At 41.5% G+C, this 22,458-nt stretch overlaps 3 protein-coding genes across 6 annotated transcripts in view; 2 read left to right on the top strand and 1 right to left on the bottom strand.

Moving 5' to 3' along the window:
• The window catches only part of dnm2a (dynamin 2a), a 28,626-nt gene extending 13,027 nt beyond the window's left edge, over window positions 1-15,599 (bottom strand). For 2 of the 4 annotated variants that reach the window (XM_042391703.1, XM_042391704.1), the window contains exons 1-11: window positions 15,141-15,599; window positions 8,958-9,031; window positions 8,581-8,730; window positions 7,115-7,318; window positions 6,681-6,779; window positions 6,434-6,594; window positions 6,177-6,319; window positions 4,036-4,171; window positions 3,807-3,874; window positions 3,065-3,203; window positions 777-863 (exon numbers count right to left, since the gene is read on the bottom strand). In XM_042391703.1, the coding sequence (XP_042247637.1) occupies window positions 777-863; window positions 3,065-3,203; window positions 3,807-3,874; window positions 4,036-4,171; window positions 6,177-6,319; window positions 6,434-6,594; window positions 6,681-6,779; window positions 7,115-7,318; window positions 8,581-8,730; window positions 8,958-9,031; window positions 15,141-15,301 (1,422 nt within the window). In that variant the 5' untranslated portion in view covers window positions 15,302-15,599. Of the gene's footprint in view, window positions 1-776; window positions 864-2,214; window positions 2,354-3,064; window positions 3,204-3,806; window positions 3,875-4,035; window positions 4,172-6,176; window positions 6,320-6,433; window positions 6,595-6,680; window positions 6,780-7,114; window positions 7,319-8,580; window positions 8,731-8,957; window positions 9,032-15,140 lie in introns of all 4 variants that reach the window. The other 2 variants (XM_042391705.1, XM_042391706.1) reach the window with 1 other exon arrangement.
• Window positions 15,600-15,764: 165 nt separating this feature from the next.
• Window positions 15,765-21,017, top strand: qtrt1 (queuine tRNA-ribosyltransferase 1). The gene is made up of 9 exons (XM_042391707.1): window positions 15,765-16,075; window positions 16,198-16,266; window positions 16,894-17,032; window positions 17,148-17,342; window positions 17,744-17,882; window positions 17,978-18,053; window positions 18,145-18,254; window positions 19,137-19,221; window positions 20,660-21,017. The coding sequence occupies exons 1-9, from the start codon at window positions 15,809-15,811 to the stop codon at window positions 20,810-20,812; spliced, it is 1,233 nt and encodes a 410-aa protein (XP_042247641.1). The 5' UTR covers window positions 15,765-15,808; the 3' UTR covers window positions 20,813-21,017.
• A 670-nt stretch (window positions 21,018-21,687) lies between these two features.
• Window positions 21,688-22,458, top strand: part of LOC121885014 (potassium channel subfamily T member 2) — a 40,504-nt gene continuing 39,733 nt past the window's right edge. Inside the window, exon 1 of the mRNA XM_042394181.1 lies at window positions 21,688-21,725. The gene's annotated coding sequence lies outside the window, so the exon portion shown is untranslated. The remainder of the gene's footprint in view (window positions 21,726-22,458) is intronic.

Below are 22,458 nucleotides of genomic sequence, written 5' to 3'. Positions count from 1 at the left end.
GTTTGTTGCAACTGTGATGGTGAAACATTTATTTTTCTCTAGAACAGCGAGATAATAATCTGATACTGTGTCACTGGTAAACATATTTGATCAGTCAAGTTCACCAGTGAATCTTTAAGGGCCTTATTTAATTTTCTCACGTTTGCAAGCTTTTATTAAGTTTTGAGGTCTGTAGGGATAATGCATACGGTTAAGTATTAAAAAGAAAAATACTTAGCGGTAAGTGAAATCACTGATTCTGAGCCTAGGTAGTAAATTCCAACGTTATTTAATTGAACTAATAATCTATTTTATAGGTTATAATGTGCAACTGATGCTTGATTTAAGATCATGTGTGCCCGCCTACAGCTAGGCTAATGGGGCAACAAACATGCATGCCGTAGCAGGTAAAATTTCAATATTTTGGTTCTGCTCTGCTGACAAGCTATCATCCTGACACCAACCTGCCTACTAGAACAGTAGTGAAGAATTGCAGGAGGCCCAGGCACAGGTTGCATGTTATTACAACTAACGGTGGGTCTTCAGGTGTCAGACACCAACCTCACCTTATGTCTCATCTTGTTAAATTCCCTTATCCCATTTACACGATAACACAGGAGGTGTCACTGCTGTACTTTGTCCCATTAGTGTCTGAACATAATATTGGCAAAACGGCAGGATTACATATTGTAGCCATTACTGTATTTTTCAGCCCAAATAAAAGATAAAAATCAAAAGCTGATAGGAGCTCTGCCAGCGTGCCTTTGATCTCTGTAATGAACATCCTAGCAACTCACCTGGTCCTTGCTCTTTCCTTCTCTTTCTCTGATGTGGGTGGTGACAATCCTCTCAGTCTCCTCTCTCAGTCTGGGGTAGGAATTGAGCTGAAAGGTGACACACAACACACAACTGCGGCACTGAACGGAGACACACGTGCACAACATGTGAGCTTGTGAGCCTAGTAAGACTTACCAATGTGTATCATAGAGAAACAGGAGTGAGAAGTGAAAATAAGTTGAGAACAAAGAAAAGGGAAAGAGAGAGTCAAGTGACATTTCATTGCCACACGTATCCAAACAACCACAAACCAATTCACACACGCAAACACACTTGAGATATACAGTGTCTGTCTGCTCTACGAGGTCGTTACCTATCAGCCAGGGATGACTTTATGAATAAAAAAAAAAAAATCCATGTGGTTGTGCTGTACGTGTCAAAATTTCAGAGAAGTTCTTGCAAACCATAAGGTCTTGGTAACAGGTGCGTAGATCAAAAACTCTTCACAGGAAAACAAAACTGCCTAATGAGGGTCTGAGGGACGAAATATAGTGTCATTAAAGTGAGTTTAAAAGAATGAACAGTGTGTGGGATTCTTTGGTTTTCTTTTGAAATTCTGTAAGTAAGTAAACCATTCTATTTTTTTAGAATTTGAGGCCATGAAGACGAGTGAATTCAAAGCATTCAAAATAGTCATCTCTAGCTGATGGTAGAGTTTTGTGTTTAAGATTAGTGAAGAGTGGGTGAGACGGGAAAAGTGACAGAATGGAGAGGGGCAGAGTTTTAAACCTGAGAGACAAGAGGGGAGAAACGGGGCTGGGTGTCTGTTTAGGTTCATCATTTCATGGAGTGCAGTGCCTCCCTCTGTCCACAAGATGGCAGTGGAGCACCGTTGCTATGGAAACACTCCATTGAAGCTACAGCTGAGCCCACAGAGCCCTGGGGCCAATAGTATCATGTCCCCCCCCCCCCCCTCCTCACATCATTCCCCTTCCATCCGGTTGAGCAGATAGCAGAATGTCTGCCATGTGGGTCAGCGAGGAAGTGTAGCCGTGCTCTGCTTTGCCCAGACTGACAGACCAGGCTGGGTCTTGGGCAGGGAGGGAGGAGGTGGGAGGAAAAAAAAACAAAAAAAACACAAATGCTTCAATGAACTGATGCTGGGGTCAAACAGTATGTGGGAGCAGGCTGGTGGAAATTTTAAGATGTGCTTAAAATTTCGGACGTGATTTGCAAATCAATGCTTGATCTGAATGGAGACTTCCAGAAATGGGAAGGGAATAGAGTTGGTAAATATACACATTTGAAAGGGTGGGCATGGATGGCATACAGGAAAAGGGTGTGGCTGATTTCACAAGGGGTGATCGTATTACTGGGATGACATGGATAGACATTTACAGAGAAAAGGAATTCCTTCTCTTTTCATGCCATCCTCCCAGCAGGTGTGTCCACGGTTACCTTAACGGCACACTTCATGACGAGTGCGGTCAGCTCGGACACCACAAGGTCCACACATTTGAGGCTGGGCTCTTTGAGTTTGAGGATCTGCTTTTTGACTATCGCCTCGAAAGCCAGGTCAGGGGTGAAGAGCCCCGTTCTGAAAGGTCATGGGGTCAGATTGCATTTTGTTGTGGTGGTAGAGAAAGAGAAAGAGACAGAGGGATAGGCAGAAATTGAGGAAAGAGGAAAAAAAAAGAGGACAGACAGGGAAGAGAAAGAAGAAATAAAAAGAGAAAAAAGTCTTTGTTCAGTTAGTCATTTCTAGTTGTTGACAGATAATCAAGCAGTGGAGAAGGACAAGCCAAAGGTTTTCACATCCTCTTCTCTGACTCGCCAGTTCCTCTAAAACTAAGAAACTAGGTCAATATGGTAGAGATGGACATGTCAACTCCAACTCAAGGCCAAATTAAATCTCAACACCACTCTATTCTTTACTGGCTGTAAGTACTGAGCTGTGAGACCTGCAGCTTGTCCAGGAGAGACCAGAGATGCTCAGACAAGTTGAGTCCCTGAGACATCTCATATCCACGACGACACGTCACCCGTCACAACACTCCACAACACGACAGCGCTGCCTGCACACAGGGCTCACTGGGTTGGGCTGAGCCGAGGGCATACTGAACAGAACTTTTCTTTCTTTTTTCTTTTTTTTTTTAAATACAAGAACTAAACTTATCAGTAGAGACTTCCAGATGTTCTATGAAGCCATCAGCTGACTGTTCTGTGTCAGTGTACCCTCCGCCACACCCCACGGTTGCCCAAGCCCTATGTCTCGGCTGGGTCGGGAGATGCTGGACACGGGCAGTACCTTGTTGGTGCACTGCCTGACTGTGTTGATGAGCTCCTGAATGACCAGATCGATACATTTGAGACAGGGCGTTTTCAGCTTAACGATCTGCTTTTTCACGATGGCCTCAAACGCCAGGTCTGGAGTGAACAGCCCCGTTCTGAGGATGCACAGAGAGACAAGAGGCACAGCGGCAGACAGATGGGACAGTTAACAGACATGTGGGTCAAAAAAAAAACAAACAAGTACACGGGAATGGACAGATGGTCAGATAAGACGAAAAGACAAACAGGTGACTGCGAGGAGATGGAGCGCCGAAGACGGCCGTGTGTACATGTGATTAAGCAGACAACCGCAAATGAGATATGACAGACTTCAGAGCGTCTGTGAGGAACACATGACAACGTAAACGCGGTAGACTAATGTACATGTAACACGAAATCAATAATTGTATGCTTCAGCAGACAAACAGAAAAGGAGTGGGTGGTGTTGCAGTGAAGAGATAAGACAATTGGGCGGAAATATATTTCACATACAACAGAAAACACTTTCAGAATGCATCACTTTGAAGTGGAATTTAAGTCTGCGATGGCTACGCCTGATTAGAAAAACCTGAATGATAGCAGCGAGGAGAGGAGAGAAAAGCAAAAGCACGTAGGTTCAGCAGTACTTTGTGTAAAAAAAACAGAACACAGGTGTCAACTGAGCTCTGTGGGTGACTACTTTGCAAGTCAGGTAGGTTTTTAGTCTCCGCTCCACTTGCCTGACACCATGAACGTTCTTGATTGCATGACTGATTTCCCGCCTTAGCTCCTTCTCGTCAAACACGATCTGAGGGACAAAGGGGAGAAGATGCAAATAATACAAATCTAATGAATTTGTGAATATTTGTAAATACTCCCTCAGCCAAAAAACCCTCCGAGTACACCGATGCGAACGTAAACGCTACCCTGAATCTCACTACTCTTCATGTTAAATAATGCGGCTCTAACCTTGACCAGTTCGAAGGGGAAGCGCTCGTGAAAGATGCGGTTGATCTTGGCTCCACCCGATAGCTCGTTGGTGTCCACCTGGTCCCCGGAGCCCTCGATACACTTCTCGAAGTCCACACCGAACTGCTGCACCATCCTGTGGGGGTACGGGGAGGGACAAAAAGACGAGTGACTGGGGTGAAACTACAGCTGGAGCCTTCTTGGAGATCCTCTGCAAAATTCTATGCTTAAAACTAGATGTGTAAATCACAAGTTTCATCATGATTTGCTGCCACGATTCAATTCAGGGGCCTGAAGACAATAACATACGCCCATTCAACACAATCAGTTACGCAAAATATGATTTTACAATTTTATTACTGAGCTCTTCCAGACATTTAAATGAAAAACAATCTATTCTTTTTAATAAAAAGAATAAAAATAGACCTCCTGTTGTTCACTATAAAGTGCCACATATCTCATGCTTAAGTGAAAATGTTTTTTATCAGACACTTAAAGAGCCCTTGATGATCTTCCAATTATTAATATTTATAATTATTATTATTATTCTAATCGGTTACCAGATGAGTGAGGAGGTGTATTCTCTACCTGTGTTTCATTCTGTAGATGACACAGTGGCACAAAATAAATAAATAAAACACACACACGCGTGCACACGCCAGCAAATTGAAAGCAATTCAACAATAAAAGAAGTAATGGATGTATTATTCATGAATACTGAGCACAGCTCTGCAGCCTCACATATGAGACATTGGAAAGTTGCAGCTGTGACATTCATCACCCTTTTAGAGTTGTAGTTTTTATGGAAAAAAAAAGCTGGTGAGCAGGCATCTGACACGTTAACGCTAGCACGGGAGGGGTCGATGCTGTGTTTCTTTTTTAGGTGCCTGACCAGGTTCGTCGTGTTTCCTGAGTATTTTATCTCATAATGGCATTGTTTGCATTTGGTATGTGCTTCGTCTGTTGACCCATCTTTTCTCCGAAATCTGAAATATTTCCACAGTCCCGAGAGGGGAGTAAATATCTTTACTGTCTTTTTCTTGGCTGCTTGCCATTATCTGGCTGGCGCTAATCAGTGTTTGAATGTTTAGAATGGAAATGGTGACACAGACGTGCCATGGGAACTTGAAAATAAAGGTGTATCTTAAAGATGATGATATGGATCGATGTTTTCACTTTGCATCGATGATACTGGATTGTTGATCATTGAATCACCCTCCTGAAAACACCCCTACTTAAAACCAAAGGTAATATAATGTTTATTTGAGGCAAATGTGTTACAGTAACTCCTCTTATCTTGGCAGCCCTCCCCTTTATTCTAAAATGGTGATACGTGAGAGATTCAAGGTCAGTTCACCTCAGTACAACAATGTGTTTTAGCTTTATCAGTATCAGCAAATACTCAGCAAACTGTGCAAAGCTATTAATGTTAATATCACAAACTCTAGTCACAAAATGAACACTATTATGTGAAAGAAACTGATGGATAACATGAACAGCGAACCATTTACCAACATTATTTTACACAATTACAGTGGAAACCGCTTATAGTGACCATGATTACAGTGATCAATCACTTATATGGATCAAAAAGCTCGGGACAGAATGACTTCTATACAAATGCTGTTTAAATAATTCGCTTATAGAAATCAAGTAGTGTTAATTTTGGGTCTTTTCATACATGACAACATATGGGGAAAAAAACTGAAACTACGGTAATTCTATTTTGTTTTTACTTTACTCCCATGATACATGTGTGACATGTACTTAGTGGCTGCAGCAACATTATTGCCTCACAGTAACCCATCTGCTTCATTCATTACTTTATATTCCTATAATCAATATACAAATGTCAATTAGATGGTAGCCTAATCTGCATGGGAAATAAAGAAAAAGAAAAAAAAATTGGTTACAATAATCACCCGCTTATAGTGATCAATTTGACCTGGACAGACGTGATCACTATAAGCAGTTTCCACTGTAATACTGCCAATCCTAACATGCAAATATGATGTACTAGCTCTGTGCAGAGGGCATCCAATATGGCTGCCACATGTTACTTCCCCTCCAAAAAAGGTATCTAATGTAAATACCACGTGTATGCTGCGTTTTTAGGAGGAACTACATTCAAATGCACTCACTGCAACAAGGCCTTGGTCTTCCGTGTTGGGTCATCTGGACGGAAGTTCTTGTACTCCTCAACCTCCTTTTCCAGGGAGAGGAGCTGACTCTGCAGCTTACTGCGCAGACCGGGCAGGGTGTCTCTGATGTGGTTGGTCAATTGCTAGAAACAGACAGAGGTAGCGCTGTTATTTTAGAAAATCAATGACATGGTAGGATGGAAATTATATTTTACGACGGAAAAAACAAAGCAAAAAGCAGACAGTTCGTAACAGACCTGGTTGAGTGTCTTTTGTAGATGTGGCGTGCCCATTCGCTCTGCTATATGTCTGTAAGCAGGGTGGGAAAGGAAGAACTTCCTCTCTGCACCCAGAGCTGCACGAATATCCTTCTTCCCATCGATGTCTTTCTGACTGCGGTTCACCACACCAATGTATCCTGCACACACAGACACCAATAGTCACATGTTAAGTGTGTGTGTGTGTGTGTGTGTGAGAGAGAGAGAGAGAGAGAAAGATCCTTACCTCTACGCAGAGGTAGAAGTTTATTTTCAAGAATGTCCTTTGCATCCGTCCCTTCATCCATCAGGTCCAGTTTTGTTAAAACACCAATGGTACGTAGACCTGCACAAAATGATAAAATGAAACTGCATCAATTCAAACTGATTTATTAGCTCTCACCACCTCGTTTCCTTATACATATTTAACAGAATAATATAGAGGGAAAATGACTAATACGCAGAATAATTAGGTGAGTGTATTTGACCTTTTCCTAGCAGAGGTCAGTATGTAAACAGCGGATTTGGCAGAGACAGAAACACTGGTGAATATCAGATTAAAAGAGAGGTTAGGGTTATCATAACATGCACTGTTTAATGTTTAATGTAATTTTTCTGTTTCATGAGATAGCACAAGGAAAGCTCTTTAACTTGCTGACTACTACGAAGCTACATGCTCACCCTGTGGGTCCACCTCCTTGGCGATCTTCAGAGCGTCTGAGTTGGCCAAATCAGTGTTGGCGGGCGTGACGGCCAGTATCAGACAGCTCTCCTTGGTGATGAACTGCATCAGCATGTCCCTGATCTGGTGCTCGATGTCTTGGGGCTGGTCTCCGACGGCAACCTTCGTCATTCCCGGTAAGTCGATCAGCGTCAGGTTCAGCACTGCCCGGTCACGTAAACAAAAAGTCATAAAAATGAAAAATGCAAATCTTCAATTTCCTATCAGCTGAGTTGAAGTGAACGATCAGGCCTTCCCCCCCCCCCCCGAGTACAAAACAAACCCGCACATATCTTAATAACGTATATCAAGTAATGCGTTTCCATAGCCATTATATTTTCTCTCTAACAAAGCTAATTTATTTTCATTTAGCCTTTCTAATTTGACACATCAATAACTTGATACAGCACTTGAATGAAAACCAAAGTCATGATGGATGAGAGACAAATAAATGTTATAAATGATTAACCATGAGCATTAACAATGAAAGGGCAATCGCTATATTGAAGAACAGCCCACTCATAGTGTTGTTAATATGTTATTTTACATGACAAGCAAAACACAATACAGTCCTGTGTGTTTTTTTTATGCATGTGTCAGCTTCATTTTCATAAAAACATCAACACTATCTGCATCGTTTAAACATATTAACGGGCGCCAGCGGTAGGAGGGGAAGCTTTCATTTTATGCACAAGACTCTTGAGTTGGCAGACTTTGAACTCGTATTTTTACTTCATAAAAACAAACACCCTATGATGTTTTATCACTTACAAGGGTTGAATTTACTTGAAAGAAATAAACATGAAAATGTCAAATTTGACTAATGTGACGGTAAATTCCCACTGACGGCTCCCAGGAGATGAATAGCTGTTTGTGACAGCCGTTCAGTGATGGAGTAAAAAAAAAATACATTAGAACATTAAAACTCTTAGCTATTCAGTGTTTTATCAAAAAACCACATAGAACCAAAACACAACTATCCATTTTTTCCTGATATAATAGAAAGCTCTCTGGAAAACAAATTTGAAAAAGCAACATCTTCAAGAGGTGGGCATATGAATGTAAAATATATATAACATCCAATTCTATCAAATTGTAAATACTATTATATGATATATATGGTAATAAACTACATTTTCTCAAAATTCAATTGAAAAATGGTTAATTGTATATAGTTAAAATAACCATATCAAGGGAATTAAATACCATTAAATAAGAGATTATTTAGATTATTAATTTGATACAATCCTGTTATTATTACCCAATACAACCAGAGATATTAAAAGGGATATACCACAGATTAAACAGTATGAGAAAACTCATTTTTAGCAACATGAAAATTCACTTGATATAAGCCAAAGAGCACAAAGAGTTTTCAGTGTGTGTGTGTGTGTGTGTGTTTCACAATACAACTTGTGTCCATTACCGTGCGGGGAGTAGACCCTCAGGTTAATTGGGATGGGAGAGATGCCTTTGTTGGAGCCTGTTATCCTGTCAGTCTCCGCCTCAATTTCCGCCCGCACTTCATCGAAATCCACAAACTTCTTTCCTTTGCAGTGCAGGAATTCAGCATATTCTACACACAGGGGCGGAGTGACAACATACAGGAAGTGGGGTGTTGAGGGGGGAGAGAAAAGGGCAGAGAGAGGAAGGAAAAAGAGAATATTCAATTAAAGAGATGAAGGTAGCAGACAGTGAGCCCTGCTTGAGGCACTGTGGCAGAGAGGCCATATGCAGGGCAGCGCGATGAAAGGAGACAGGGTGAGGGGGGGGTGTAGCTGTGCACAGGACGGGCACACTCACCTGCTTTATTGTTGACCAGCTGCAAAATGAGAGGTCTGCGGGTAACAATGCCTGATCCTCGTGGAAGAAAGTCCCTGAGTGACAGAGACAGACAGAGGAAGAGGTATTAAAATAAACACCAGAATTGCAGGGATGAAAAGGGGGGAAATCAAAATGGGGGGGGCGGGGGGACGCGTTGGGTTGAATAGGGATGGGCGGTTCAGGGCAGAGAAAGACAAAGAAACAGAAAGAAAGAAGGAAAAGAAGGAAAGAAAGAGAGAAAGAAAGAAAGAAAGAAAGAAAAAAAGAAAAAGACGGGGAGAATGATCAATTATTCATTACACTCAATGTCCATTTCCTCGCAGCGTGGCCTCTGGTAAATTGATGGTTACAGGGGAATTTCACGCCACCTACTTCTCTCAAAACAAATCAAATGTGACATTTGTGACATGTCATTTTCTCTCATCATTAAAGCTTTAGAGATCAATTCATGCACACCCACTCTTGCTGTTCTGGGAAAAAATCCACCCAAGAATTATACATATATATATATTCAACACTTCAACTCACTTTTAATTTGTGAATCTGAACAAGTCTGTTCTCATGCTGAACTGAACTGAGACACACTGTTATGATAATGTAATCTAAGGACAAATCCTAGAGCTGCTCCACAGACAGTGAATAATGGAATAACTCCTCAGACAATATGAAGGAACCCGTGGTGATTTGATACGAGCAGGTTTTTGATTCACAGTCGGATGACCTACATTCAAATGACACTCAATTTGAAGTAAATCTCTAACAAAACCTATGGGACACAGACTCAATCAATGAACTATGAAACTCACTTCATGTCATCGTCAGAGTCCTGATGCTCTGATTTCCAATTTGGAGAGAAAGTTTGTCGCTGATCAAAAGCTTTGAAAAAGTATCTTTCAGGGTGGACTTAACCTTTATGGTTGCAACGATTTTGTAATTTGGCTTTTTTCGACTGATGAACTTCTTTGTTGAATCAAAACTGGTCGATGGGTCTGTTTAATGGACGGGTTGAGGCGCACGGTTCCAGCTGGCCACTGTTAGCTTTTATGTGAGCCCAGGTTGTGTCAATACAGGAGAGATTACCCATGATAACACTTTAACCGCATGAGCCTCAGGCCTGAAACTTGACATTGCTATGTGCAAATTCTCAACTACAAATTTGCATAATGCTACTTCATGGCACAATGCAATGCTCTGCACGAAGCATGAGGTGACAGTACACAAACTCGAGTAAATGCAGCCTATAGGAAACAATGACGGCTTTCTCACAGTTGACTTGTTTGTTCCTCTTAAAGTGACAGGGCACCTGAGGAATTTTAAACACATGGCTAAAGTTGCTTAGTCAGCCCTCTGTTGAGGCTCCTCCACCCTATCTTCTCCCAATGTTGAAGGCCCCTCTGCTGCTCTGCAAACATACTACATCTGGTGGTAATCACCAACCCCTGTCCTGGAACAATCCTAGCAGAGCTGAGCATGTCACCAGCCCACATTTTCCTTATCCTCACTACTGCCAGATGTACAAGCCTGCGGGGACTATGATGGTGCTCAGACTGGAAGCAATGTGTCAGCCACAGGACAGGAGAAAAGAGGGGGCTGCCTGCTATTCCTAGGCTGGTAGTCCTATGGTGAAACAGTGGGGAACATTCTGGGTGTTCCTTACATCAGCAAAAATCCACAGGTCTGTGGTTCAGCACTGGTGCTGTGTCACACACATAATGTGGAGAATGCAGGCATTTGTCCAAGCGGTGGACAGTATAGAAAGCCCTGGATGAGGAACAGGGGGGAGTTAGAGATAAAGAACAAAGCTATAGGCAGTGGGGGGGGGGGGAGGATAGACATAACAGATTGGTGAGATGCTGCTGAGAAGTCACAGCAAGAATCACCTCTTCAAGCAACTGCTCATGTATTGATGCTTCTCTCCAGTTACAGGCCACTCTCACTGGAGTTGCACCAGTCAAAACACCGCCTCATTGGCTCAAAAGTGGCCACCGGTGAAAGATTCACAGCGATACAATAAAGTGCTGGATGGGTAAAATGACGACATACGCTGTTTGAAAACGCTCTTCTGAGAAGACATAACTCAAGTGCAGGATTGAACCAGTCACATTTCACAAACAGAATTGGATAAACAGCATTGGCATATTGAAAAGAAGCAAGAGGCCAGGGCTCCATTATTGATGTGCTGTAAATGATAGACGAGGCTGAGCAGATTGTGTATCATTTCATGCATTATGGATGGCTAAGCAAAGAGCATCAGTCTGTGAGCCTCCCTCCCTCTATCACAAGAGAAAGCAAAAAGAGAGTAGGGCAGGGAGATAATGAGGGAGCCAACTCCCCTCCCCCTGCCTGCCCAACAGCCTCTTTTAAACAAGCAGAGCAACTCTGAGGAGCCCTCATCCACAGCTGATTCTCCTTTTCCTCCGATCTAGAGGTGTGGTTTTCGAACATGGAAACCAGTGTGTCAAACTCTGAGGTCATAGGATTGTTCTCACAGGAGGGTGAAGAACACAAAAATGTGTCTGTGGTTTGGCGGGACTTATCCCTTTGGTCTCTGGTGTGGCAATGTACATATAATTATGGCTATCCGCATTCCCGCGCCACAGTCTGCCACTGTTGGTACCAAGAGGCATCACTAAACAGCAAAGCCTCCTCAAGCACTACCAAAATCCGACTGCTTACTGGAAAATCCCTTCACTCTCTGCCACTCTGCTGTCTGTACTTCCCCCACTAAGCGATGTCCACTGTGATACACACACACGAGCATCCAGACTGGTGGATAATTATGTTCAAATTCCTTTATGTTGTATATCAACGGCGCCATCCGGGAGTAAATCTGCTGCTACAAATACAAATGGCAGTAATGCATTTAACACAAACACTCAAACATGTTTTAATGATACTAACATGGTCATATTTTGGTGACACACTGTGACACAGAATTGGAGCAAGGCTGCTGTATTTTATTCTCTAGGAAAAAAAAAAACATTTTTAAAATTTCATCTGGTACTTATGTCTGTTCCAACACTTCTAAAAACTACTGGTTTCTCAGAGGACTCATTGCAGCAGATATGACAACACCCTCCACCCAAAACAGCTTGCAATGCTAGATATGATGTCCTTACTCCCCAGTGGACAATGACATCATAGTACAGCATAACCAAATATGGAGAGACATGCCTGATTGTTATCTCTAAACTGAATTAAATACAGTCCTACAACCCGTGTATTAAACTGTAGGCAAGCCAGGAAAATAACAGACAAGTGAAGTTAAATGTTATCCAGCATAAATTAGCAGCTTTTGAAATGTCTATTATGTAAGGCTAAATGCTTGTTACCATTATGTACAGCAGGTTTTAGTGTATGAAGTGTATGTTAAATGTGTCAGTGAAAACTTCATGTCCCTCATTTGGTTGCCTTGCTGAAAACGTAAACAAGGAAACAACACACACACACACACACAAGCCCCTACCAACAGACAGAAACATTCACAAATACATGAGGCTGCTGAGCCAGAGTGATTTGATTAGCCTCTGTCCAGCAAAGCATCCAATTTGTTCTGGTCTCCTGTGACAAATTTGGAGGGAACAGAGGCCCAAATAACATCAACAAGATGGGTCACACAGCGCAGTGAGCGAACTCAGTCCCACCTGACCTGGCTTTCCGAAAATTAAGGCTGCACCAATTGAGAGACGTTAACTACCCGGCGAATATGGTCTAGCCCTAGTTTCCCTGACTCCATTGCCGCCTCCAGTAAAGCAGAAACTCAATGTGCCGCATGCTGATGAGCAATGGCAGACATGCAGATTATGACAGCAGAACATTTTGCCAGTTGAAGAGAGTAAAGCGGTGAGTTAAGTCGCTTGGCACCCATATCAGATCCTGACATCAGCGTGGAATTCAGGCGGGAGACAGAAAAGAGAAAGCATGTACACTCTGTGTCTGAATCATACAGTCTGGTCTGAAATGTGTCTCTTCTGAACACTAAGTGACTCTCTCTCTCTATTGTTGCTGGTGCCGCAGAAAGGGGAAAGAGGGATTATTTTCTTGCCTGGGGACACAGCGGTGAAGCCGGTCTTTCACGCGCAACATGCACCTCACCAAAGAAAAAGACCTCAGCCACTGGGGAAACTGTAGACAGCGACAGCAGCTCAGAGCTCGCAGTTAAAAGCCTGCCGTCACTACAGGGAATTTGCAAATCCATTATCTTCAAACACCAAACACTTATAGTTTTGTCTAACACATGACTGAAAAACATTTAGGTATTGGCTACTCCTGAGCTCAAACAAACCCTTGGATCTACAATGAGTCACTGCGACATGAGCACGCCTGTTGCTATAGTGATGTGCGGCACCTCCCAAGAGCTTCCAGGTTGAAGTTAGACTTGACTTTGACTTCTACTGTTCCACCTTGTCGGTCATCAAGTTCACCTGCGTGGCAGCAACAGGAATTTAATCACGCGGATAAAAAGATCCGTAAAACTTAAGTGCACCACTCACATACTTAGCATGACAATGTGCAAAAGTGTATGCCGTACCATAGGCGCTTATATATGTGACTTTTGAGCAGCACATGGGTTAGTCCTGTCAACTTCCAGAAAGTGGAAGGCCGGCACAGATAGTGAAAATGAGGTCACTATGAAATGCGCCATGTTAAATACAGCTGAGATGTGTCAAGCGCTCTCACGGTGCAAAGTCCTACTCATCTGAATTAATGTGCAGTGAAGTAGTAGTCTAATCTGCGTGTGTGTTCTTGCCTGTGAGAAGTTACAACACACTCTTGTCAGTGTGTTTATAACCAAAGGCTGTCTGCATGCCATCTTAATGGCCAATGTACTTCCTCTCCCCTACTGCCGGCCTGGGTGTATGTGTGTGATTGTGCATTCTCTGTGTGGGCTGGGTTACACACTAGTGTCTCTGAATGGGGTGGAAACCTGCTTAACAAGCTGCTTTAGAGCAAGCTTGTTTTGTTTCTTTATCTGCAGGGTGATCTCACCCACTGCTGATGTGGGAGAGGACAACAGGATCAGCCTGTTGAGAAGTACTGTAGCTCACACTTCATATCACACTGCATAAAGAGGTGTCAAGCCTATTTCCTTGATCACTAAAGTATTGCCCAAAACGGTAATGAAAGAGGAAGATGATAAGGGAAATTGTGTCTGGTACAGACGTGAGCTTGCACTGTTTGACAAAATATCTGCGTCTTGACAAGAGACTGTGTGCTTCGAGGTCATCAGTGAGCCATTAACTAAAACGTGCTGGAGATTAATTTAGCTGCAATAATACACCTCTCAGAGCAGGTGACTCACGCTACCTGCTCTGCTTTACTCAATGTCCCAATAACCTATTTGTCCTCACCAATCTGCAAAAAAAATAAATATGCTAATGTACCAACAAACTGTTATGTGACCCACTAAAAATCCAGTCAACCGCTACAAGCTACAAAACAAAATACAATTACTGGCAAATTGAGAACTTGTTGAACTTTCTAGGTGTGGCATGTACAGTAATTATTAATAGAACCACAGGAAAAACTTCCCATTCGGGACTGAGGCCAACTAGGCAAAAAAAGATCATCTGAACTGCGATTGCATTAAAAAATACACTGTCAGTCTTTAACTGATGCCATTTTAACAAGGGTCTTAGTTTGTTATGTTCAAAATAGCATGGACAAGAGAGGAAACCAGCTGTACTGACAGACTTAGAAAGTGTAAATGTTATGCAAAGATATTGGGAGCCTCCAAGAGCAAATAGCATGTTCTATCTTATTTCTGTCTGTATGTCTATCTAGAGTAGTTTACAGGTTGTATTGTTGTAACTAAGAAAGTTAACACCTAAGCCCTGGCTACATAGAAATAGTTTCAGCTTATATTATGCTCTTAGGTCAGCCCAGTGGTTTGTCACGTAAAGGACGTATGCATCTACGTCAAATTGTTGTTATCAAACGGCAGGTTTACGACAAGAGCGTAACTTAATACTGACGTTATGTGCTGGCACAGTAACTAACGATAATTAGCTTAGCACTATAGGAAATGACATTTTCTAATCGTATCGTACCTGCTGCTGGACAATGTTAAACACAGTTTGAAAAGATGTTAGACCACGCAAGGGACTATGACAATTATAAGATGATTGCAAAGATGAAGTTAATTAACCACAATCAACTTACTTGCCCACGAAATTTTCCAAAACAGAGCTTTTTCCAGCGCTCTGTCCGCCGACCACAGCGATCTGAGGAAGATCTAAATTGCAACTCTGGCCAATCGAGCTGAAAGCGTCTTGAAGCTTGTTGATCAGGGGAATCAGGTCTTCCATGCCCCGGTTCCCCATGGCTTTGGTTAGCTCGGAGAGCCCAACACAACGCAGAGCAAAAGGCTAACTAGCTCGATAACGTTAGCTTAGCAGCAAGGTGCTCTCGGGTTACTCTGAAATGTTGCCGCTTCAAAGCAGCTCGGCCTCTTTTTTACTCTCTCGGTGAACACTTGAGCGGTTGCCGACAATGCAATTCACGCCAAAACCATTTCGTGTTCTTTTGAATCCAATAACCAAATAGTCAGTCAGTCGAAACGGACGAAAAACTCGCAAAACAAAACTTCCTCTACACAAACCTCATCCGGTTAGAGGAGACGGACATCCGATCGAAACCGGTGAGTATAAACCCGCCTCCTGTCTGTGAAGCAGCACATTCTATTGGCTGATTTCGCTGCTTCTCTACCAAGACAGCCTTTTGATTGGACAAACAAAAGGCATGCTCTTCGATCCAAACAAATCAGTATTTTTCTATTGGTCAATCTGAATGTCAATTGCAGGCCCTTCACATCACATGGTGACTGTAACATGGCTGCTGAAAACACTGCTGGCATAAAGATGTCTGCACAGAAAGCTCTTTCTGCCGTTTCTCCCCTCTCTCTGCGAATTATTGCTGAGTGCCCCGTGACAAAAGCAAGAGCTTGTGATCTAATACTGCCACACTGCGCCGTCAGCACCCCGGTTTTCATGCCTGTGGGTACTCAGGGGACCATGAAGGGAATCACTGTGGATCAGCTGGAGGGTCTTGGATGTCAGATATGTCTTGGAAACACATACCACCTGGGCATGAGACCGGTAGGTAAAAGTGCAATGATAGCACTTCAGTTTTCTTCATGAATAACTTTAACAGTGGCTGTACCAAATGATGGCAACTTTTTTGTAAGTGTGTTTTTCCCCTTCAACACTACTGTCTACAGGGGCCTGATTTGATCGAAAAAGCCAATGGTTTACACGGGTTCATGAACTGGAAGAGAAATCTTTTAACAGTAAGTACTGCTTTTCTTAAAGAAGAGGTTCACAAGTCTTCGAGTCTTTTCTTAAAACAACAGTCAGGTGCCCAAAGGAACACTGAAATAGGGTTTCCTTGCCATTATCATTCCTCCTGTTAATACTGACCATTAGAAGATGCCTTCATAATGCACTTACAATGTAGGTGATGGGGGCCAAAATCCACAAGCCTCCTGTGCAAAAATGTATCTAAAAGTTTATCTGAGGCTAATATTAAGCTTCAGCTGTCCAAATTCAGTAGATAGCCTATCTTTCAGTGTTACAGTCTTTTTAGTGCCAAAGTCCCTCTTTTTCTTACTATACTTCCACCACAGCTCAACAGGGAGACACTGCTTGAGGAAACACAAAGAGGGAATTTGATACTTAAAAGACTGTAAATGTTGCAGATATCCACTTAACATAAAGTGAAAGTGCATTTGAAGGGGATTTTTTAATAGCCAGTATGAACAGGAGGAATGATTACAGGGATAATAACCTCTCTCAGTGTTCATCTTGGCACCTGACTGTTGTTTTAAGACAGACTTGAAAAATTGTGAACCTATGCTTTACTTAAGCATAGATAATGGAAGAGTTGAATGCAGTGTTTCACCTTCCTTTTCTTACAGGACAGCGGAGGGTTTCAGATGGTATCACTTGTTGAACTCTCAGAGGTCACTGAAGAAGGGGTCAAGTTCAAGTCCCCCTATGATGGCAAAGAGATCCTCCTAAGTCCTGAGAAGTCCATCAGCATACAGAACAGTCTTGGTCTGCAATGAGTCTAGTAGTTTTAATAAATGTAAAGTAACAAAGATTTGGACCGCATCCTTACTTTGCCAGTGACTAACAGACAGCATCTCCATTTTTCTCCGTGTTCTTTCAGGTTCAGACATCATGATGCAGCTGGATGACGTGGTCAGCAGCACCGTGACAGGACCTCGAGTGGAGGAGGCCATGCACAGATCCGTTCGCTGGTTGGATCGCTGTATAGCAGCCAATAAAAATACAGACAAACAGAACCTTTTTGCCATTATCCAGGGTGGGCTGAATGCAGATCTTCGTAAAGCCTGTCTAGATGGTAAAAAATCTTGTTCTGTTACGATCCTTTTTCCACTTTTGATCGCTTACTCTTCTCCTTGTATACCTGTTAGGCCAACGATATGTTAAAATGCTATGGAAACCCAATCAAATAGAATAATTTTACCAATCCAGTGAGGAAGTATGAGTCAAACTGGTGGCAGGCAGCTTGGGATTTGTTCCAAGTGTCAGGATAGATTTTTCCTGTCAGTTTTAAAGGGCATAAATATCGTGCAGAGATATTGATAGCAGGCATCAATCTGCATTTTGGCAAGAAAAAAAGCGAAAGCCACATCCGTTTTAATGGTGGGTCTTGTAAACTACACAGTTATAAACAGTTTTACTGTGAGACACTGATGATCGGGTTCAAACTTACACTTATGACTCATGCCCTTCTTGTAGAAATGACTAAACGTGATGTTCCCGGTTTTGCGATCGGAGGCCTGAGTGGAGGAGAAGAGAAGGATGACTTCTGGCGGATAGTCACGCTGAGCACGGACCACCTGCCTCGAGAAAAGCCTCGCTACCTTATGGGTGTGGGGTACGTTTGTCTGTATATTGTAAGATTCCTCATGAGAACAACTGTAGCGTTTATTGCTGTGTGTGTTATAAATTAACATAAAATGTTTGCCGCAGGTACGCCGTTGACTTGGTGGTGTGTGTCGCTCTGGGATGTGATATGTTTGACTGCGTGTTTCCCACCCGAACTGCAGTAAGCTCTGAACCTCACACACTGATAAATCATTTTTAAATCAAACACTTCCACATGTGTGTTTCTGACAGTCATGTTTCTTTCCCTGCAGAGGTTTGGCTCTGCCTTGGTGCCTTGGGGAGCTATACAAGTAAGAAGTAAGCAGTATGCCAAGGACTTACAGCCTATAGACCCAGACTGCCAGTGTCCCACCTGCAAGAGGTAAGTCGAGAACAAACAACAGATCGTTATGTAAGCCTGAAGGTTTGGCTCACCAAGATAAATCTTGTGCGTCGTTCCTCTTTAGTTTCTCAATGCATCTCTCTTCATCGGAACAGAAATTAAAGTTTATAAAGGACTGTAGGGCCCAAGAAACCTTCATTTAGCAGCTGTGGCTCAGGAGGTTGAGTGGGTTGTCTACTAATCAGGTTGGTGGTTCGATCCTCGGCTCCTACAGTCCGCATGTTGAAGTGTCCTCGGGCAAGATACTGAACCCCAAAATGCTCCCGATGGCTGTGCCGTCTGTGTGTGTGTGCGAAGGAGTGAGTGAGCATTAGAAACATTGTAAATCGCTGTGTCACTCCTGATGATCAGGTTGGCACCTTGCAAAGCAGCCTCTGCCATCAGAGTATGAATGTGTGTGTGTGTGAATAGGTGAATGTTGGCATGTGTTTATAAAGCGCTTTTAAGTGGTTGGTAGACTAGGAAAGTGCTATTTACCATGCAGTCCATTTAGACTTGATTGCCCTGCAGGGAATTATTTCATTTTGGTCTAAAAGAGGGATATTTTGCAGATACAAGCCTGCCTTGTGATTTTTGTCAGCATTTCATTTCATTTATTATATATATTTTCACTATATATCACAGTAATAAAACACCTGAATAGACTTACAGCTATTTTAAATGATTACTCTGATCGCAGGTGGCTCAAAACACTCAGACAGTGTTGTGAAAGGAGGATAGTCTGAGTGTGCAGACAGGTACATTTTTGTCAGTGCTACAGTTTGGTGCCTGGTGTTAATACGTTTTATACAATATATATGTTTTTTTAAAAATGTATAACTGGAAGAAAGGTGTGAATGATATTCCTGTCTTCTGTTTCAGACATAATCGGGCTTACCTGCATGCTCTTTTTAAGAGCGACACTGCCGCCATGCATCACATCACCATCCACAACATTAACTACCAGGTCAGTATTTGAAATGTCTCTTAGCATAAAAGTTAACATGATATCACAACTCAAGATTAAAGCAAGATTTAACAACAAATACAATTTATCACATAATACAGCAACACTTTACTTCATGTTCCCCTATTTATATTTATAAGCAGTGTTTAATAAATGGTTTATAACACACTATAATGTAGTTGTTAGCAGATATAAGTGTTTATTAATCTATTTGTCAACAACTATATTTCTATAACTGGAGACTGATGCATAAACAGAAAATCAATGACCACATTGTAAACAGTTGTAATAATATAAAACATGTCTTCATAGGAGAAGTTATAGTTGTGGATGAATGCTGTATATCAATAAACACTAAATAATGTCCTTATATCTGTTCACAACTACATTACAGCCTATTATAAACCATTTATTAAATGTTTATATACTGCTTATAAATGCTAAATATGGGGATGTAAAGTGTTGAAATGTAAGGTCATCTCTGCCTCCAAATAATTGGAACAAAATAGCAGATTTTAAAATGACTAGTTTTCTGTCAGTCTAATAAAATTGTGTGAAGCAAAAACATGTCGATGTGCCACACTACGATGTTTTTATCAATATTAAGCACACTATCAACTCATTTGACTTCAAAAAGAGATTAAAAAAAATGAATTTACAAACATTAAAGTAAATATATTTTTAATCCAATATTAAATCTAATTACTACAATATATTTTTTTATATTTTTCGGGGGGGCATTTTATGCCTTTATTATAGGGACGGTGAAGAGATGACAGGAATGTAAGGGAGAGAGTGAGCCACAAGTCTACATAAGATGTTCCTAAAAGTCTTATTGCACTGACAGAACATGTTTAACTTTACAAATACACAAATTTAATATGATTCAAATGATCATCCTTCAGTGCTCTCTTCAAACTTGTTTTGCAGCTCTGGCATTATCAAAAAGATAAAGAGTCTCCTCTTGTGACAGATGTGCCCCAAGATATAATATTCATGTGCATCACAGATACTGCCTGATTATGCAAAATATTCATTATTTATTTTTTTCAAAGGTTTGCTGGTCATATTAGTGTAAGTATTTGATGAGTGGCTATGAAATTTTATAGACATTTGTGGTTTCCGGTGGATGAAACCTAATGACTTTGGAAATTTCCTGACTTGTCATTCAGCATCGCCAGCAGCTCAAAAGTTGCGCTCGTCCAACATAACAGCATAACAGGATACCTCTACAGCTTAAGTGATATTAATGCTAACATGCCAAATATTTAGATGTTACCTGCTGCCATGGTAAACTGTAGCATGCACAAAAGCTTTCTGTATATGCTTGGGATGCTGACCTTATATGCTGTAAAGGTGCAGAACAGAAGATGATTTTCAGCTGGAGATCAATAATCACATTATTTTTCCTCAATTCATCAAACCTTTCTCTTTGCAGCTCACCCTGATGCGCTCCGTGAGACAGAGCATCGTGGATGGCCGATTCCCTGAATTTATACAGACCTTCATGAAGCGAATGTTTCCCTCTCGTGACCAGTACCCCAGCTGGGCTGTGGATGCTTTAGCCTCCGTCAACGTCACGCTGGAATAAAACTTGGAAGGCGACTGTTTTAATTCAGTGCGGGGATAAATGTCAATCAATGACTGACATATTTTATATATTTTTAAGTGACTTTTTTATGGATGCTTGTTTTCTACTCGCTTGTTTACATTTACTTTGCCACTTTTGTTGGTGGTGAGGAAAATGGCTTTAGATGTGAAGAAATAAAGCCTGATTGTCTTTTGTCACAACCTGATTTACTCAGCCTCTGCAAATTGTCCTCAGAGTACGTATTATGATAATGTGCGACTGAATGGGCTTTAAATGAGGTTTGAAACACATGAACTATCTCCTCTGATACGCTCAGACACTTTTTGTTGTTACCATGGCTACACAGTCAGGCCCACCCACTTGAAATGAAATGTTTTGCCTTCCTGTCAACCTATTTTATGTGGATGAGCTCATTACAAAGCTATTTCATTTTTGCCGAAGGCTTAATATTAATAAATGAATATGCATTTTCTCTTGATTTACTCCACATCCTAACAGACTGGTAGTTGTCAGCTAACTGTTCAAACAGAGAGATGAACCTGGCTCACAACAGATTGTGTGCTTGTGTCATTTCACAATGTCCCACCAGAGGGCAAAATATACAAAACCAGAGCAAAGTGTAACAGTAAAACTAAATGATCTGCTGTATGGGTTATAGTGGAAACAGTAGTTCAGCTGTCTCTAAGGAAAGATAATATTAGATTTTTGTGCAGGAAATAAAAATATCGACATCAAAATTATTCACAACCCAGAGTCGGCATCTATCAAAATAGTATCAGATTATCATTATCCGCATTATCCATTGTTCATCATCTTATCATTAATTAATTTAGGAATAATCCTGTTTGACCCCGTGAATGAAGGTTTTGATGGGAGCTCACGGAGGTGCTGGTTTATCAAGGCTCAGCCAAAGGTGATTAATATTAATCAATGGAAGTTAATTTGAATAACACCTGTTGTCTGTGGCTTTGAATCAACAGTTCTCTTTAAGCACCACATTTGAATTTCATTAGAGCTTCTATTATGGCCACAGGCTCTACAACATTCAACCTGTGACATGTAATGAGTGCCAAGCAAACTAGTATCTGGCAAAGCAGTGTACAATACAACTGAATTTTTACAGGTTTTGGTGCATAATGAGAGTTACAAGTGAGACAAGTTTAGTAATTAGTTACAATAAGAGCAAACTAAAATATTCATAGGGGGAAATATTCTATGATAATATTGAGTTCATAGCGATCTTTTGTATTTTTACATCATCATAGCCCACATTCACGGGAACTTCCAGCTCTGTATGTGTCTTCATTGTGTATTTTTTTTATAATTAATTACAGGATTATGATTCTTTTTCATGAGGAGAGGGGGTTTGTTGGAGTATCCCTTGCTTCTACTGTGTATTTTGATTATATTTAGCCTGTGGATGCTTAGTGAGAAAGCAACAGCACTCAGAGCTTAGTTGGCAAGCCGTGCAGAATCGTGTTAAGTGTCTGAAAATGAACATGCACAACCAAAGGGTTGCACTAAATAAATTGAATGCGTTCTCATGTATAGGCTATTTCAGCACCAGAATAGCCAACATGGAAAATGTGACACTGAAAAGAACTATAAACCTACAGGCTAATATTTAGAAGCCCTGTTAACATGAG

This window comes from Thunnus maccoyii, chromosome 18 (genome assembly GCF_910596095.1).
Source record: "Thunnus maccoyii chromosome 18, fThuMac1.1, whole genome shotgun sequence".
Lineage (NCBI taxonomy): Eukaryota > Metazoa > Chordata > Actinopteri > Scombriformes > Scombridae > Thunnus > Thunnus maccoyii.
This window is presented reverse-complemented; position numbering and strand designations above follow the sequence as displayed.

Coding starts and splice junctions, on each gene's coding strand:
- qtrt1 (XM_042391707.1), top strand. CDS start 15,809: ATGGCTGCTGAAAACACTGCTGGCATAAAGATGTCTGCACAGAAAGCT. Junction 17,033..17,147: donor CAGCATACAGAACAGTCTTG/GTCTGCAATGAG, acceptor GTGTTCTTTCAG/GTTCAGACATCATGATGCAG. Junction 18,255..19,136: donor CAGTGTCCCACCTGCAAGAG/GTAAGTCGAGAA, acceptor CTTCTGTTTCAG/ACATAATCGGGCTTACCTGC.